Source organism: Xenopus laevis, chromosome 8S (assembly GCF_017654675.1).
Source record: "Xenopus laevis strain J_2021 chromosome 8S, Xenopus_laevis_v10.1, whole genome shotgun sequence".
Taxonomy (NCBI): Eukaryota; Metazoa; Chordata; class Amphibia; order Anura; family Pipidae; genus Xenopus; species Xenopus laevis.
The window spans coordinates 76,295,945-76,312,102 of record NC_054386.1 but is presented as its reverse complement, the minus strand read 5'-3'; the positions used below and the strand labels follow the sequence as shown (position 1 = coordinate 76,312,102).

The following is a 16,158-nucleotide window of genomic DNA, read 5'->3' as shown; positions in this document are numbered from 1 at the left end:
ACACATGTAGGTTGATTGGCCTGATAATAAACACACAATGTAATCATTTTATTATTATATAGAGGTATTTATTAAGTACAAAGTAAAATCAGTTTGTATGCATTAATTATTACATACAAATACTGACTTAAACAGTCTTACAGACATGGGACAAAGACTTTAGACCATAATCTCCACTGGGGCGGGGACCTTAAAATGAGCCTTTTGCATGTTAAAGTCAATAAAAAGTTTTAATGGTACTTGGGTTTTATTGCACAGGGTTATTCAACAATTTCATGTTCATGTACAACCACAATTGCAGTGTGCAAGGTGCAATTTTGAAGACAAATTGCAGTGTTTTTTTTCCCCAATGCAGAATTTGTCCCCGCAATTCCAGTATAACTGCGGTTGTGCACATTTGCACCCACCACAATTGCATTTTGCATTTTAACGCATTGGGTGCATGTGGGAATCGGACACAAGTCAGGCACAAAATTGTCACAATAGGAATTGTGTTATTTCTGGTGCCCTGTATTTAAATAAAAATGTATTTAAATAAAAATGTTATTCTGTGGTACCTATTGATTGTAGCCTGGTGTGGGATGCATGGATTTACCAATAAGTTTAGGATGGCAATAGCTCCAGCATTCTCTTACATCAATAAGCACACTTGAGTGTGATTCAACAGAAGAGACAGGACAGACCCCATTGTCCATGTTGGCCCGATTGTATAAGGAACCTGTTTGGACATGAGCACCTTTACAGGGTTGTTCACCTTTATATTAATGTTTACTATGAGGTAGAGTGATATTCTGAGACAATTTGCAATTGTTTTTCATTTTTTTCATTATTTAAATTATTTAGCATTTTATTCAGCGGCTCCCAGTTTGCTATTTCACCAATTTGGTTGCTAGGGTCTTGTTTACCTTAGCAAACATGCATTGATTTGAATAAGAGACTGGAATATGAACATGAGAGAGCCTGCATAGACACACAAGTAATACAATGTAGCAATACATTTGTAGACTTACAGAGGATTTGATTTTTTAGATGGGACCATCTCACAACAAAATGCACATTTCCACATTAATGGAATGAAAAGAAAATCTTTTTTTGTTTTTTTCCTGCTGTGTAGCAATGTTTTTGTTTCGTGTAAATATGTGTATAAATATTCTGCAGGTGCTTAGGGGTTATCACATGCAAGGAAACTGTTCCTTATGAAATAATACTTGCAATACATTATTCCAGTGATAATGATTATCATCAGGATATTAAACATCCAGTCCCTTCATCTTCAGAATTCCAAAAAACGTTATCCTGCAATTCAGGGTCAAATTAACATTGTGCTGTCCTAAAGCAGTAATGGTTTTAAGTCAGAGATGTTCAATTTGTGGCCCTCCAAGAACGAGTAAAATACAACTCACAGAATCCATGATATCCCAAGATGTATAGTGATTGGTTATAGTCCATGTGACAGGTGAGCACAGACTCATACCATAGGAAGGTATACTTTTTTTTTTTTTAATGACGTGTGTTTTCAGTAGCACTTGTGAGAAATCAATTTTGGTTACATTTTAAAATTTTTACAGTATATATATATATATATATATATATATATATATATATATATATTTTATGGGGCCATGCCTCTGTTGAAGTACCAACACCATAAGGTCAATGCAATGTCTACACTGCTGATTCTAACTTTTGAAACAATTAGCAGAAGCCAACATTCCTCAAGCCAAGACTCCAGTTCTCACAATGATTTACATGTTTCTTCAGTGTCCTGTTATACAGGACACTGAAGGACATTTCATGAAGGATTCGAGGGTTCGGTCGAATCCAAAATAGTGGATTCGGTGCATCCCTAATTTTTATGTGATTATTGGCATAAAACACAAATTGCTATAAGTATGCTCATAGAACTTTGCCAGACCATAACACCAATTGTATGAGGTTAATATACCATCACACTCTGCAATTACATGTATGGGACCTATTATCCAGAATGCTTGGGATCTGGGGATCTTCCGTAATTTGGGTCTCCACACCGTAAGCCTACTAGAATATGATTTAAGCATTAACAAAATCTAGTAGGATAGTTTTGCCCCCAATAATGATTAATTATTGGAGTCAAAACAATATAATGTACTTAGGATCAAGTACAAGGTACTGTTTTATTATTACATAGAAAAGGCAAACCATGTTTAATTAAAATGGAGTCTATGCAATTCCCGTAAATCAATGCTTTCTGGATAATGGATTTCCGGATATCATACCTGTTAAAAATGACACATTATTTCGATTTAGAAAACCCATTATTATTATTATTACAATTTAGTATTTTTTTATTGTTTGCAGCACAAAAGTAACTTAGAAGAATGAACAGAAGGAACAGTTTAACTGTTCCAATCTGGTCCTTGCTTGCCGGCAAATGCTTGCCATGGATTTGAATAGTAAACAAGTGGTCAATGACAGTGCTAGTGTCCCAGACAGCATGTTTCTAACTGAAATAAATGGAATGGCTACAAGCTCACAAGTCTTTGGGTACTCTGATTCAGTTCGAGGAGAACCGAGAACCACAGCAGTCACATTACCTAGAATGTCTTCATAGATATGCTGGCGCCATAGCTATATAGATATAGATATAGCTTCACAGAGACCCCAGCTATGAGCTTTTGAAAGGCATGGACTGCTCAGGCACTTCCATTTCAAAAAGGACTAAATAGTACTATAAAAATAACAGAATGTACTGTATTAATCAAGGAAATATAAGAGCAGCCTACATAATACATAAAGTTCTTCAGAAGGTTTGCAGACATGAATACCTAAAGAGAATTCAATAGCATGTATTTAAGTCTTTGCATCTATTGCCTTTCATTACACATTCCTTTGTAAAAACCATGGTTTATGTTGAAATTGGCTGAAGTGCCACCTCTTTGTGGACTCTTTCACGACTCAAGGAGTTACGTATTTGTTCCTCTCAATGCTTTTTCAGGACACTGACATATTAAACAGAAGTGCCATTGTACACCCAAGTGCTGCATTCTTCATTCAGGCCAAAATCAGATGCCAACCAATTATGGCATTGCACTCTACTGCTCAAGCTATAACAAGAAGCACAGCCAAGGCCTAATGCTGGGGAGAGCTAGACAAGCTGAACGATGTCTATTGCACCATTCATTCAGAACCCTTTACCCCCTGTACAGTCTGTAATCAAGCAGAGTATATTGGCTGCATAAAGCCTATTATTTAACATTTTTTTTCTTTGCAGAGATAAGAGGTAAATAACATTGCTAACAATCTCCCTGGGTAGAGAATGAATGCCAAGTTACTTGATTCTGACAGATTTAAGGGGAGGCAAATAACAGCAATAAATGTAATATTTTATTCCCACTCTGATCCCTGACCTCTGTATATTTAGCAAAAGAATTCCAACGGCAAACAGGACTGTAAGAAATCTTCAAAATTTATTTCAAAGCGGAGTGCGATGCAACTTTCGGGGAGTAAAACCCCTTTGTCAAGCATACGTGATCCACATACAACGTGCAAATAAATAGAGCTGTGCATTATTCAATTAGCATGTCATAATTGATTGTCCAATCAGTGTAAGTTAGAAACACATCTAAAAAAAACTTTCTCGTAGATTGTTAAAATAATCCAACAAATAGTGTACAATACATAATGTATCATAAAAATGCATACAATAGAACAACTAATAACCACAGAAGTGTACTCAATAGAAGGAACAAAAATACAGTCAGTAGTCAGAAAAGATTATTATATTAATATTTACTGTATCAAAATGCAGCCATGATACAGTAAATATTAATATAATAATCTTTTCTGACTACTCATTGTATTTTTGTTCCTTCTATTGAGTACACTTCTGTGGTTATTAGTTTTTCTATTGTATGCATTTTTATGATATATTATGTATTGTACACTATTTATTGGATTATTTTAACTATCTAAAAGTTTTTTATATGTGTTTCTAACTTACACTGATTGGACAATCAATTATGACACGCTAATTGAATAATGCACTGCTCTATTTATTTGCACTTTGTATGTGGATCGCGTATGCTAGACAAAGGGGTTTTACTCCCCGAAACGTTGCATCGCACTCCGCTTTGAAATAAATTTTGAAGATTTCTTACAGTCCTGTGTGCCGTTGGAATTCCTTTGCTGTACTCTGCTGTGGGGCTTGCCGAACCTCTGCCATTGTGCACCAGACATATTGTTGTTATCTATTGGGTGTGCGAGATCCTGCCTTGTTCCTAGCTCTGTATATTTAGCACATATTATCTTGATTTTCTAAACTATGGTATATCTGCTGAGTAACTATGCAATTAACTGAAAACACAATGACAACAGGCAGAGACCACCCTAAAAAATTCTGGGTGACCTAAGCTACATATCTACAATATACAACATAACCCAGAAGGTGCACGGAGTTATTTTATTAACTGACATAGTAACTTGAAATCTAACGCACTGTATGTGGGTTATTTACGAAAATCCGAATACCAAAAACCAGAAAAAGTAGTGTTACTGAATTTTTTCGTGATTTATTATACCCCGAGGATGAAAAAAGTCAGAATCTGAAAATCCGGCATCTCAGACCTGCCGAGGTTGCATATAAGTCAGTGGGAGAGGTTCCAAAGATTTTGTAATCTTTCATTCATGCAATAATCTGGCGATTTTGGGGTTTTCGGGCAAAAATTTGAAAAAAATCTTTCCTACGGTTTGTATTTTTCACGATTTATTCACTCAAACTAAATTTTTGGAAAAGTGTATTAATAAATAAGGCGAAAAAACGCATGCGGATTTGGTCTAAGTTTTTTTTTTTAAATACTGAGATAAATTCGGACTTTGAAGGGCCTCCCCATGTCACGTATGAATTAAGGGTAATTGTGGAGGGCAGAAAATTGCATAAATTGCACAAATCACGACAGGGGCTGTCGTGATTAATCATGGTTATGAACCCCGCTTTTGTCTCTATGGACTGCGGGTTCAATATATTTCAGTATAAAATTAGGATTGTACTAGTTTATTCTCAGATGTTTCAAATGTGATTCTGGCGGCATTAAGTCTGCTTTGAGTCACCTGATTGCTACTGCTGGTTATATACATTAAAGCACGAGATCAAGTAAATAAATACAATAAAGAACAAAAACAAAATATGGAGCTTCTTTATTATTGTGCAGTATAATTTAAAGATTTTGTTGCCAGCCATTATTTGGAACAAGTAATTTAGCAGAGACTTACTCTGCCAACAATAATAACAGTGTGATATCTTCATTGTAATGTGCTTGTGAGATTGCATGCTGCAATGCTTCTAATCTTTTAACAACAAAGAATGGGGACATCACTCCTATAGAGACAACCACAAAGAAGTAATAAAGAGCACAAATGCCTTGAATTATTTTCTTGAAACTTGAGTAATGAAAGTAAATGGTCAGTAAAAATAACATTATACCACCTATATGTATTCATAAGGGCTCTTTTAGTACTTGAGATTTTTAGCTCAAAAATGCTGTAAAGGTACGGGATCTGTTATCCAGAATGCTCGGGACCTGTAGTTTTCCAGGTAACAGATCTTTTTGTAATTTGGATCTTTGGGGGAAATTTACTAATGGGCGAAGTTCCAGCGTGTCACCAGCGTGACATCGTTTTGGCACTTCGACAATTTACTAACGGTAGCTGGCATAATTTCGCCAAGGAGATAGACTCTGTCGCAAATTCGCACTCTTATGCCAGACGAATTTTTGGTCTGGCGAAAGAGCGTTACTATGCAAATTCACTAAGTTTTTGATTTTACTGACCGTTACCTCTATCGCCAGACTTGCCTTCGCCACCTCAGACCAGGCGAAGTGCAATAGAGTAGATAGGAGTTCCTCAAAAAAAGTTGAAAATTTAAAAAGTCCCAAAAAATAGACTGAAAAAGACCGTAATTTTTTTTGGGGGGTACCCTCCTTCTCCCCTACATTTGCTAACATATGGAACCTAAACTATACTGTGGACACATGTGTAGGGCAATATAACAACTTTATATAATTTTATTAAGGTTCCCTGGCCTTGTGTAGTGTAATGTATTTGCTGCAGCATATACGGCCATTGTACTTTGCACGCCGTATGCAAATTAGCCAACGCTAGCGTAACTTCGAACTGCTGAGAGTAATTTTGCTGGCGTAATTTCTCCAGCGTTCAGTACCCTGTGCGTAACTTCGGATCTTCGTGAATTAGCGTTGTCCAGGTGAATTTTCGCCTGGCGAAGTGTTGCGATGTGCACGAAGCCAGCAATGGCGAATTTTCGCCGGTTAGTGAATTTGCCCCAAATTTATAGCTTACGTCTACTAGAAAATCATTTAAATATTTAATAAACCTAAATAGGCTGGTTTTCCTTCTAATAAGGATTAATTATATCTTAGTTTGGATCAAGTACAAGCTACTGTTTTATTATTATAGAGAAAAAGGAAATCCAAATTGTAAAAATTTGGATTATTTGGATAGAATGGAGTCTATGGGAGACAGCCATCCCATAATTAGGAGCTTTCTGGATAACGGTTTTCCGCATAACGGATACCATACCTGTAGTAACCAATTTTACACATACACTGTATCTGCACGGTGTCACAGCTAAATGTATGTGTGCCTAGGCGTGTTAATGAATCATATCAGTAACAAGCACATTCACTGAAGGAAAAGCCTGCAAAGATTTATTTCATTCAAAGTGTCTCTTCGTTAAATGGAAATGTATTATTGTTATTATTTTTATTATTACATAAGTGAAATCAATTTGAAACATTTTTGTTGCATGTGTGTGTTGAAAACTTCACAGCTGATTAAGTCGTTTATTTGTCTATTTTGCCTGTAGGGTCGATGTACAAGAGAAAATTGTAAATATCTTCATCCTCCCCCGCACTTAAAAACTCAGTTAGAAATCAATGGAAGGAACAATCTCATACAGCAAAAGACAGCAGCAGCAATGTTTGCACAGCAGATGCAATTCATGCTCCCGGGCACACAGTTACAGCCAATCGTAAGTAGTCCTGATAGGCTCAAAAAGTAGCATATTTGTTGTGTTAAAGGAATTGTTCAGTATAAAAATAAAATAAAAAATATTTTCAATATAGTCAGTTAGCCAAAAATGTAATTTATAAAAGCTGGAGTGACTGGATGTGTAACATAATAATCAGAACACTAATTCCTGCTTTGCAACTCTCTTGGTTTCCGCTGATTGGTTACCAGGCACTAACCAATCAGTGACTTGAGAGGAGAGCACATGGGTCATAACTTTTGAATCTGAGCTGAATGCTAAGGATCAATTGCAAACTCACTGAACAGTTTGTCACAGTCGGCACCCAACACCAGAACAAACACCAGGCACCCTGGTCTCGGCTCGTGCTTCACCAGTAGTGTGACCGCCTTTGGGCCTCGGGAGGAGCCCTCGGCTTACTTGGATGCCACCAGGACTTAAACGAGAGGTGCAAGATGAGGGTTCTGGATAGGCAGAGGGGCACGACAGTAAAGCAAGTCTTTGGACAGAAGATCACAGTACAAGGCGTTAGGCAAAAGAGTAGTCAGATCAGGCCGGGTCGAGGCAGGCAGAGAACAAACGTTATCAGACAGGCAAAGGTCAAACCAGGGAGTCAATCAGAGGGTTAAACAGAAGCGGTAGTCAATAATCAGGCAAGGGTCAGAATCCAGAAGTCAGAATAGTCAAATAGCCAGGCAGGGGTCAAAAACAGGAATCAAACAGGTTCAGAATATAGCACAAAGCTCAGAAGCACCAGGAACTAAATCCTATCACGGGCAAGGTCCCACAGCCCTAATGGGCTTTAAATAGTTTTTGAATTGCGCGCCCTTGCGCGCTGACGTCACAACGTCAGCGCGCCTGCGCCTTTAAGAAACTCCAGAGCGCGCCCTAAGATGCCGGCGCCTGCGGCCTAACGGAAGCCGCTCGTCGAGGCGGGCGTCCCCGCCGAGGGAGCGACAGGCGTCCCTGTCGTCTCCCCCCTAGACCACCAGGTAAGTTTGTTACATTACCCCCCTCTCTAGGGGGGGCCACTGGACCCCCAGGCTTACCGGGAAACCTAGCATGGTATTGTTTCCTGAGGCGGTCAGCCTTGATGTCATCAACTGAGACCCAAGAGTTCTCCTCAGGACCGAAGCCCTTCCACCTGGTAAGATATTGTAACTTACCCCTCACGAGGCGGGAGTCGAGGAACTCCTGGATCTCATACTCAGGCTGACCTTCAACCAACACTGGGGGAGGAACAGACAGGTGACGAGAATTATTGGCAGGCTTCAAAAGAGAGACATGGAAGGAATTAGAAATTTTGAAATTAGGAGGTAACTGAAGACGGACAGAGGATGGATTAATTACTGTAATGATGGGATATGGACCAATGAATCTAGGACCCAGTTTAGGAAAGGGAACCTTCAATTTGATATTCTTTGTCGACAACCATACTAAATCTCCCACCTTGTACTGGGGTGCTTCCCTACGGGATTTGTCAGCAGCCCTTTTCTGAGCTAGGGAAGCTGCGGATAAAGAATTATGAACTTGAGAACAAATTTCGGAAAATTTCAGGACAGAAGAATTGGCAGTCTCCCCCCTAGACCACCAGGTAAGTTCGTTACACAGTTATGTCCCATGTGGCCCCCCTTCAAGTTGCTGACTAACTCAGAGTTAAAGAGCTAAAAAGCCGGAAGTTGTGTTCTGTTCTGTTACACATCCAGTAACTCCATCCTTTATACATGACATTTTTGGCTAACTATATTGAAAATATTTTTATTTTGCACAGCCTTTCTATTTACCCAGTTTTTATTTTTATATTGAACTGTTCCTTTAACTAATTTGGGTCTACTGGGGATAATCATAGCTACTCCTATTCTTTCTAAAATAGAAATGCCATAGTTATACCTAAATCTACACTTTATTTATCTTTTTGAATATAGAACCATTTGAAATATCATCACTATGTCATGAAATAACCCGTTACCCTTTATCATTCACTAAATATCATGTTTTTTAACCTAGTGCTATAATGCCATTTCTCTGGAAATATAAACACTGATAGAAAATAAGACGTTTGTATATGTTACGACATTTTTAAGGAAATAAGGCATTTGTAGATGTTACAACATTTATAATGTCACTGCCCTGATTTCTTTGTGTCAGCAATAGTTACACTTCACTTTGGGGCAGATTTATCAAGGGTCAAATTTCAAAATCATGGGAGTTTTTTAAAACTCCCATGAATGTGAAATTTGACCAATCGAAATTTATTAAAAATTGAAATTTGAATTTTCAATCCAACCCTTGATAAATCTGCCCATTACTGTTTCTCAAATGGAATCAGCATCTGCCTCCTCATCTTCTAGTGTAGTCTGGTGTTTTTGCTGGGTTTGTTTTGGCAGTACAGGTATGGTATCTATTATACAGAATGTTTTGGATCTGGGTGTTTTCCTTAATTTGGATCTCCATACCTGGTCTGTTAAAAATCATTTAAACATTAAATTATTGTTTTGCCTCCAATGGATTCCAGCATCTTAGCTACCATCAAGGTACTGTTTTATTATTATAGAGGAACAAGACAATCATTTTTAAAAATGAACATTGGTATTGTATACAGCCAACAGTGCACCTGGTCTCATGGAATTTTAGCTTCATAATGTATCAAAGGCTCCACTAAGCAATCAATAAGATACACAAATGGTGTGATCCTCAGAAGTGCCCATTATATATTCTAGAAGGAAAGTAGCTGTGATATAATTCAGAATTTTGGGCTTTCCAGGCCAATTGCTGGTCACCAGTACACTGTCTATGATAAATCCCTGGAAAAGCAGAAAGCATCTTTGTGAGATCTGTGAGAAAGTTTCGCTCATCACTACTGTTGATGCATAAGCCATACAAGACAACATCCACTGATATAAAGCCATGCCACCTCCAAAATGTCATAATGTCCCTTTATTTGTCGACCTCTCTCTCCAATATAAAGGTATTTTGTGCATACTCATAGCTCAGGACACAGTCTGTTTAAGGGTGTTTTGCTATGCCTCTAGTCATATTCATCTGCTCTAGAACAGCCCCTGCATACTAGCACAACATTATTTGTATTGCATATGATTAGTAAGATTGTGTTGTTAAATTAACAAAAAGGGAGCATATTATAATTAGTTGGGGGTTCCTAAGCAAACATTAACTTTACTAATGTTCTTCAGTTTGTCAGCTCTGTGGGCTCTTCTCTATATCTGTTATGTTGCAGGGTCTGTAATGAAAGGTCAATGTAAGTTAATTAAATACGGATAACTATAGTGTTCTGCTAAAACTTTAACATGAATAATCATTTGCACGGCTTCCACTTAACCTAAAACCTGCCTATGGTATTTTTAATGCTGACATAGATATCATTAGGCCCTAACTGCATCTGGGAAATAAGTAGCAGTTTCTGTGTAATGTCTCTAAATGGATACTTACATGTACAGTTATACCTTAATTAGCAATAATGAGGTTAATCTTACATACTGGAAAAATGTTATTTGAGCTTCAAAAATGTACTTGATATAATCTGATTACATATTCTGATCATGTTTAACAGACCATATAATTTATCCAGAACCTTGGTTTCAGTCTGAGGGCTAAATTCTCCCCCGCCAGTATGCGTCTTTATAGAGAGAGAGATTGCCCAAACCAATGTCTATTTATGAAAGCATAGGACCACCATTAGTTTAAGGGTGGTATGGGGTGCTACAAACCACATGAAGCTCAGCCACAGCTTCCGGCTACAATACAATATACAATCATTTTGTTTAATTGAGCTTCTGGTGCAGTAAGTTCATGTTTATATTTAGTATACAAAATACAGCATTTCTAACATTATTCTATTTTAGACTTTAGTTGCCCTTTAATTAATGGGGTGTAACACTGGTAGTCAGGTTTACTTTTCTGTTATGAAGCACTTCACTGAATCATGACTGAAATTATTTGAATCTATTCCTGCCTTTTCCCCAAAAAGCCCAAATCTTTTCAGAATTTTGCCAGAAAAGTCCAAAATAGTGGGAGTTTCGGGCTAATTCCAGCGCAAATCACAGAAACTTCCAAATAGGAAAGAAACCTCTCCCATTGACTTATATACAACCTCATCAGGTCTGAGATGCCGGATTTTTCGGATTTGGACTTTTTCCATCCCCTGGGGATAATAAATCTCAAAAGATTTTAGTAAAAATTTGGATTTTATAGTAAAAAAAAAAGGTTTTGACATTCGAACTTAAATAAATAACCCCCTAAATCTTCAAATAAGGTCTATGAAGTTGTTCCTTTATAAGTTCGAGTAACTGCTTGTTGATTTTGAATATTCCTAATGTTTTTATAAGAAGGGTCCCATGTATAGAACTCGGGATATTCTTCTTAAAATATACAGGATGAATTAAGTTGGAATATGTAAGTTTTCCTCCTGAAATCTTGTGATATTCTGGCTATTCAATTATGCCGGATCACCACGAAGAACATGAATTGTATTGAATCAAAAGTTTCAAGACATCCTGTCTGCAACTAATTACAGAAATGACCAAAATGGTGACTAAAGAAAAACAGGAAAGCTTGTTTCATATAATTTGTCCCTCGGTTGGGTCCCTCTAAGAGTCAGAGAAATTATTTTTGTATAGATCATGTAGGTAACCCTACAAACTATTAGGGTAAACAGAAACAAAGACTGGATTACTTACTTTTAAAACATTAGAGATTTTTATAGTTTTCTTAATATTTAAGCACATTTATTAAGGGTCGGATTTCGATTTTTTTTTTTTAAATTCCCATAAACTCAAATTTGACCAATTAAAATTTATTATAAAAATGTAACTTTGTAAACTCGGTAACTTTGTAAACTCGGGTGAATAGGATCAACCCGAAAAAAACATGAATGTCAAGAAGGTTGCAAACAACTCCAAATTGATCCCTGGAGATCTCCCATTGACTTAAACAGTAATTTGGCAGGTTTTAGGTGGCAAATAGTAGAATTCGAGTTCTTAAAGGGCCAGTTTGTGATAAATCTCGAAAATCTAATTTTTTTGAAAAACTCAAATCGAATTTAAATAGCTCAAAAATAACTCAAAAACTCAAACTTTGAATTCAAATTTTCAATTCGACTCTTGATAAATCTGCCCTTTAGTATTTGGACAATTCAATAAGAAACTTGACTATCCTGTAATGTAACACATCTGCAACAATGGGGTCGGTGGTGCAACTACACCCGGGCCCTCCTTCCCTGGGACCTATCAGGGGCAACGGCATGAAGATGTCAGGTACAGGCGGGCATGTGACCCTGGATGGGGGATTCTAGAGGATCCCAGACACAAAGTTTGCCCTAGGGGAGGTAGTTATGTTGCTCTATGGGGTCAGAACATATGAATCAACAATTCAAATATCACTGGGTATAAATTGTAATTGTAATCATTAACCACACCAATGGGATTGGATTGCGATGGAAAAGATTTTTGCTTAAAATCAAATGATCAAATGCCAGTAAATATTTATAGTCAAGTACTGTTCAAGACTAAAACAGCATACATTGCAGAGAACAGCATTTTGCATGAAATATTTGAAAATTACACATTTTACTTTCTAATTTTTCTTTAATAAACATGACATGATATAAAGACAAATGTATGGGATTAGCTAAATTTTTGCTTTCTATTTTTGGCTCATTTTCATTTTAATGAGTTTGTTTGGATGGCTTAAAGGAGACATTTTGTGTAAAAAATAAGAATGTACCAGGGCATTATACTCATTTACATATAGAAGAAATGTGCTAAAAAAAAGTACTGTTTCAGGCTGATTTATTGAATATTTCTGCAAAAACCCTAATAATCCCTCCCTTCTCTAACCAATCAGCAGCTAGCAGGACCTGATAGGGAACTGAAGTCTGTATTTGTTTGTGGGACTGCAGGGCTGTGATTGACTGCCCCCCCTCCTACTGTGCTTCTGGCAGGGACTATTAGGACATGCACACCCCTCATTCGAAACACAGGCAGGGACCAGAGAACATTTATAGGGAGCTCCAATAAAGGGGCTATTTTTAAAGATAATGTTCATTTTTATCACCATGTAAAATCAACACCATATATTGCTTATATTTGCCTACAAAATTAGGGGTTTTTCATTTATCCAATATGTCTCCTTTAAATATTGAGGTGTTCTAATTACAGAGCTGCTAATGTCCTGTTGCTGCCTGAGAATATGCTTTCTTCACTGTGCATGATAAGAAGCATCAAAAACTGAGCAGCATACATATTATATATGGAGGGAAAGCAGTCTGCCAAAAAAATTAAAATGCAAGTTTTAAGATTAAAATCATAGTAGACTAGATTGTCATACATATAAGTATGGTCTGGCAGTTTTACTACAACAGACAGTATGTTTGGACCTATTTAATCTGCTGGCCACCTTGTCATATAAGTCCAACATTGGATAGCAACTTTTCAGGGTGGAATCCCTGAGAATTGTAGAAGTCCAGTTGGCCAACATAGCAGGTTTGTCATTATCAAACATATAATAATTTAATAATTAATGGAATTTTTATTCTTACCAACAGACCACATTCCCCGTGACACAATCACTTGCTACAAGTCCTTCCATGGCTTTTAGCCCATACCTAAGTCATGTGTCCCCAGGAATGGGCTTAGTTCCTGCTGAGCTTCTACCAAATACACCTGTTTTGGTCTCTGGAAACCCAGCTGTTACAGTACCTGGAGGCTCTGCTGGTCAGAAACTTATGCGCACAGACAAACTAGAGGTATGTGGTTGTCAACAACATGTGACCTAATATACAATGACTAATGTAATAAAAAGGAAAAAAGCAAGTATCATCAGGTAACATATTTGAGGTGTTAAAGAGGCAACTCTTTAACACCAGCTTTTGATAGGCAGTTTTTGAACCTCTTACTGTGGTAATAGGCATTAATTAGGTATTAATTTATACTGAAAGTTATTTCAAGTAGTAATAGACTATATTGAGCTAATACTGCAAGCTTCAAACATGTGTAGCCAGAATTTCATTTGTATAAATAAATATTGCAGGAACAAAGCCTAGGCATAAGCTCACTCACAGTAGCCAGTTGCTTTGGCAACGTGCAAAGTTCTGTATGCATGAAGTACGACAATGTGCATGTTAATGATTATGCAAATTCCTGCCTGACATCAGTGCCAATAAGTGGTGGCCTGAAGAAATATCTTAAATGAGAATATTCAATATGAAGCACAATGTGATATACTCACCTGTTGGTATAGAAATAAAATGTCCTTGATTAGTAAAAAATTATAGTGGTAAAAAAAAAATTAAAATATCTGGAACCTTAAAGGAAAACTATACCGAACAATGTAGTTCTCTATAAAAAATACATTGAATAAAACAGCTCACGTGTAAAAATCTGTTTCATGTAAATAAACTATTTTCATAATAAAATACTTTTTTAGTAGTACAGTATGTGCCATTGTGTAATTCTAAATAGAAAATTGCCAATGTAAAAAATAAGGGCCGCCCCCTGGGATCGTAGGATTCACGGTGCGCACAAACAAAACATACATGTTAGGTCACATGAGCCAATTAACAGACAGAGTTGTGTCTTTTGCTTCCTCACTTCTTCCTGTTACAGTTAGAGTTGTAGTATTTCTGGTCAGGTGACCTCTGAGGCAGCACACAGACCATCACAAAGTGGTGGCTCAAGGCAAGAGATGTAAAAGGGCAATATTTATTTAAATATATAGACCAGTTTGGTGAGACTTCCCCCAATGAATACAAAATGGGTGCTCCCCCCTGGGATATTTTATGAGTGCCGCCATCTTCTTTGGATGGTACTGAAAAATCATAATACTCCTTGTGATTCTGCAGCTTGAATCATGTACAATACTGCTGAAACTTGCTGCCTTTTGCAGAATATGGCTTCTATACTCTATGCACCCGAGCAGGATTTGTAAATGTACTATAAGAGGGCTTGATACTTGCACCCAGCTTATGAGTCTCTAGGATTGCATTAAATTGGACACAAATCATTTATATCACAACCCCTATATAACAAACGTAGAACTATAAAAATATTTTTCATGACACAGAGGTGTATTCTAAACACATTTTAGTTTATAATGTCCATTTTATTCAATACCTGGCCTAATCACAGCATCACATGAATATGCAGAAAGCTCAACAAAAAAGAAGGAATTTCAGAAATCAGTTTGTGACTTGCTGCGTATAAGCAAAAAGCTTTGAGTATTATTTCAGTATTATTTCAGTAACAGAAATACAATACACAATGCACTGTGGAGCATTCCATGTGACTATATATATATATATATACATATATATATATATATATATATATATATATATATATATATATATATATATTTGATTTTTTTGCAGAATGCAACAGACAATTGTAATGTTTGTTGTTGTCAAATACTGTTTTTTTAATAAATGTCTGTGTGCACATTTAACAAAATAAACAAAAAAAATGAATACAGTTGCATGTTTCATCTATTGCAGGTATGCAGAGAGTTCCAGCGGGGGAACTGTACCCGTGGTGAGAATGACTGTCGTTATGCTCACCCAATAGACATTGCCATGATTGAAACAAACGAAAACACTGTAACTGTTTGCATGGATTACATCAAAGGGAGATGCTCTCGAGAGAAATGCAAGTACTTTCACCCCCCTGCACATTTGCAAGCCAAAATAAAGGCAGCCCAGCACCAGGTGAACCAAACAGCAGCTGCCATGGTAAGGTCGTGCTCTTTCTGTATCTGGGGACATTAACCCGTGCCTGGGGGCTAAGTAAACTACCTATAGCCACTTGCAATAATAGGTTCTGCAATACCTGAGCAAACAAAATATAACTTAAAGTAATACAGTCGTGAGAAAATTTTTTTTTTCAAAGTGCATCAGTTAATAGTGCTGCTCCAGCAGAATGCTGCATTGAAATATGTGTCTCAAAAGAGCAAACAGATTTGCAGATTTGCAGCTGGGAAACTAGACATATTGTCAGTTTCCCAGCTGCCCCCATTCATGTGATAAACTTCAGTCACTCTTTACTCCACCCCCCCCCCAGCAGCCCAACAACAGAACAATGGGAAGGTAACCAGATAGCAGCTCCCTAACACAAGATAACAGCTGCCTG

The 16,158-nt window shown here is 37.1% G+C and overlaps 1 protein-coding gene across 4 annotated transcripts in view; it reads left to right on the top strand.

The window, feature by feature from the left end:
- The window catches only part of LOC108700174 (muscleblind-like protein 3), a 71,761-nt gene that overhangs the window by 34,724 nt on the left and 20,879 nt on the right, over positions 1-16,158 (top strand). For all 4 annotated transcript variants that reach the window (XM_018233116.2, XM_018233115.2, XM_041575104.1 and 1 more), the window contains exons 3-5: positions 6,860-7,024; positions 13,581-13,781; positions 15,528-15,761. In XM_018233116.2, coding sequence (XP_018088605.1) covers positions 6,860-7,024; positions 13,581-13,781; positions 15,528-15,761 — 600 coding nt within the window. The remainder of the gene's footprint in view (positions 1-6,859; positions 7,025-13,580; positions 13,782-15,527; positions 15,762-16,158) is intronic.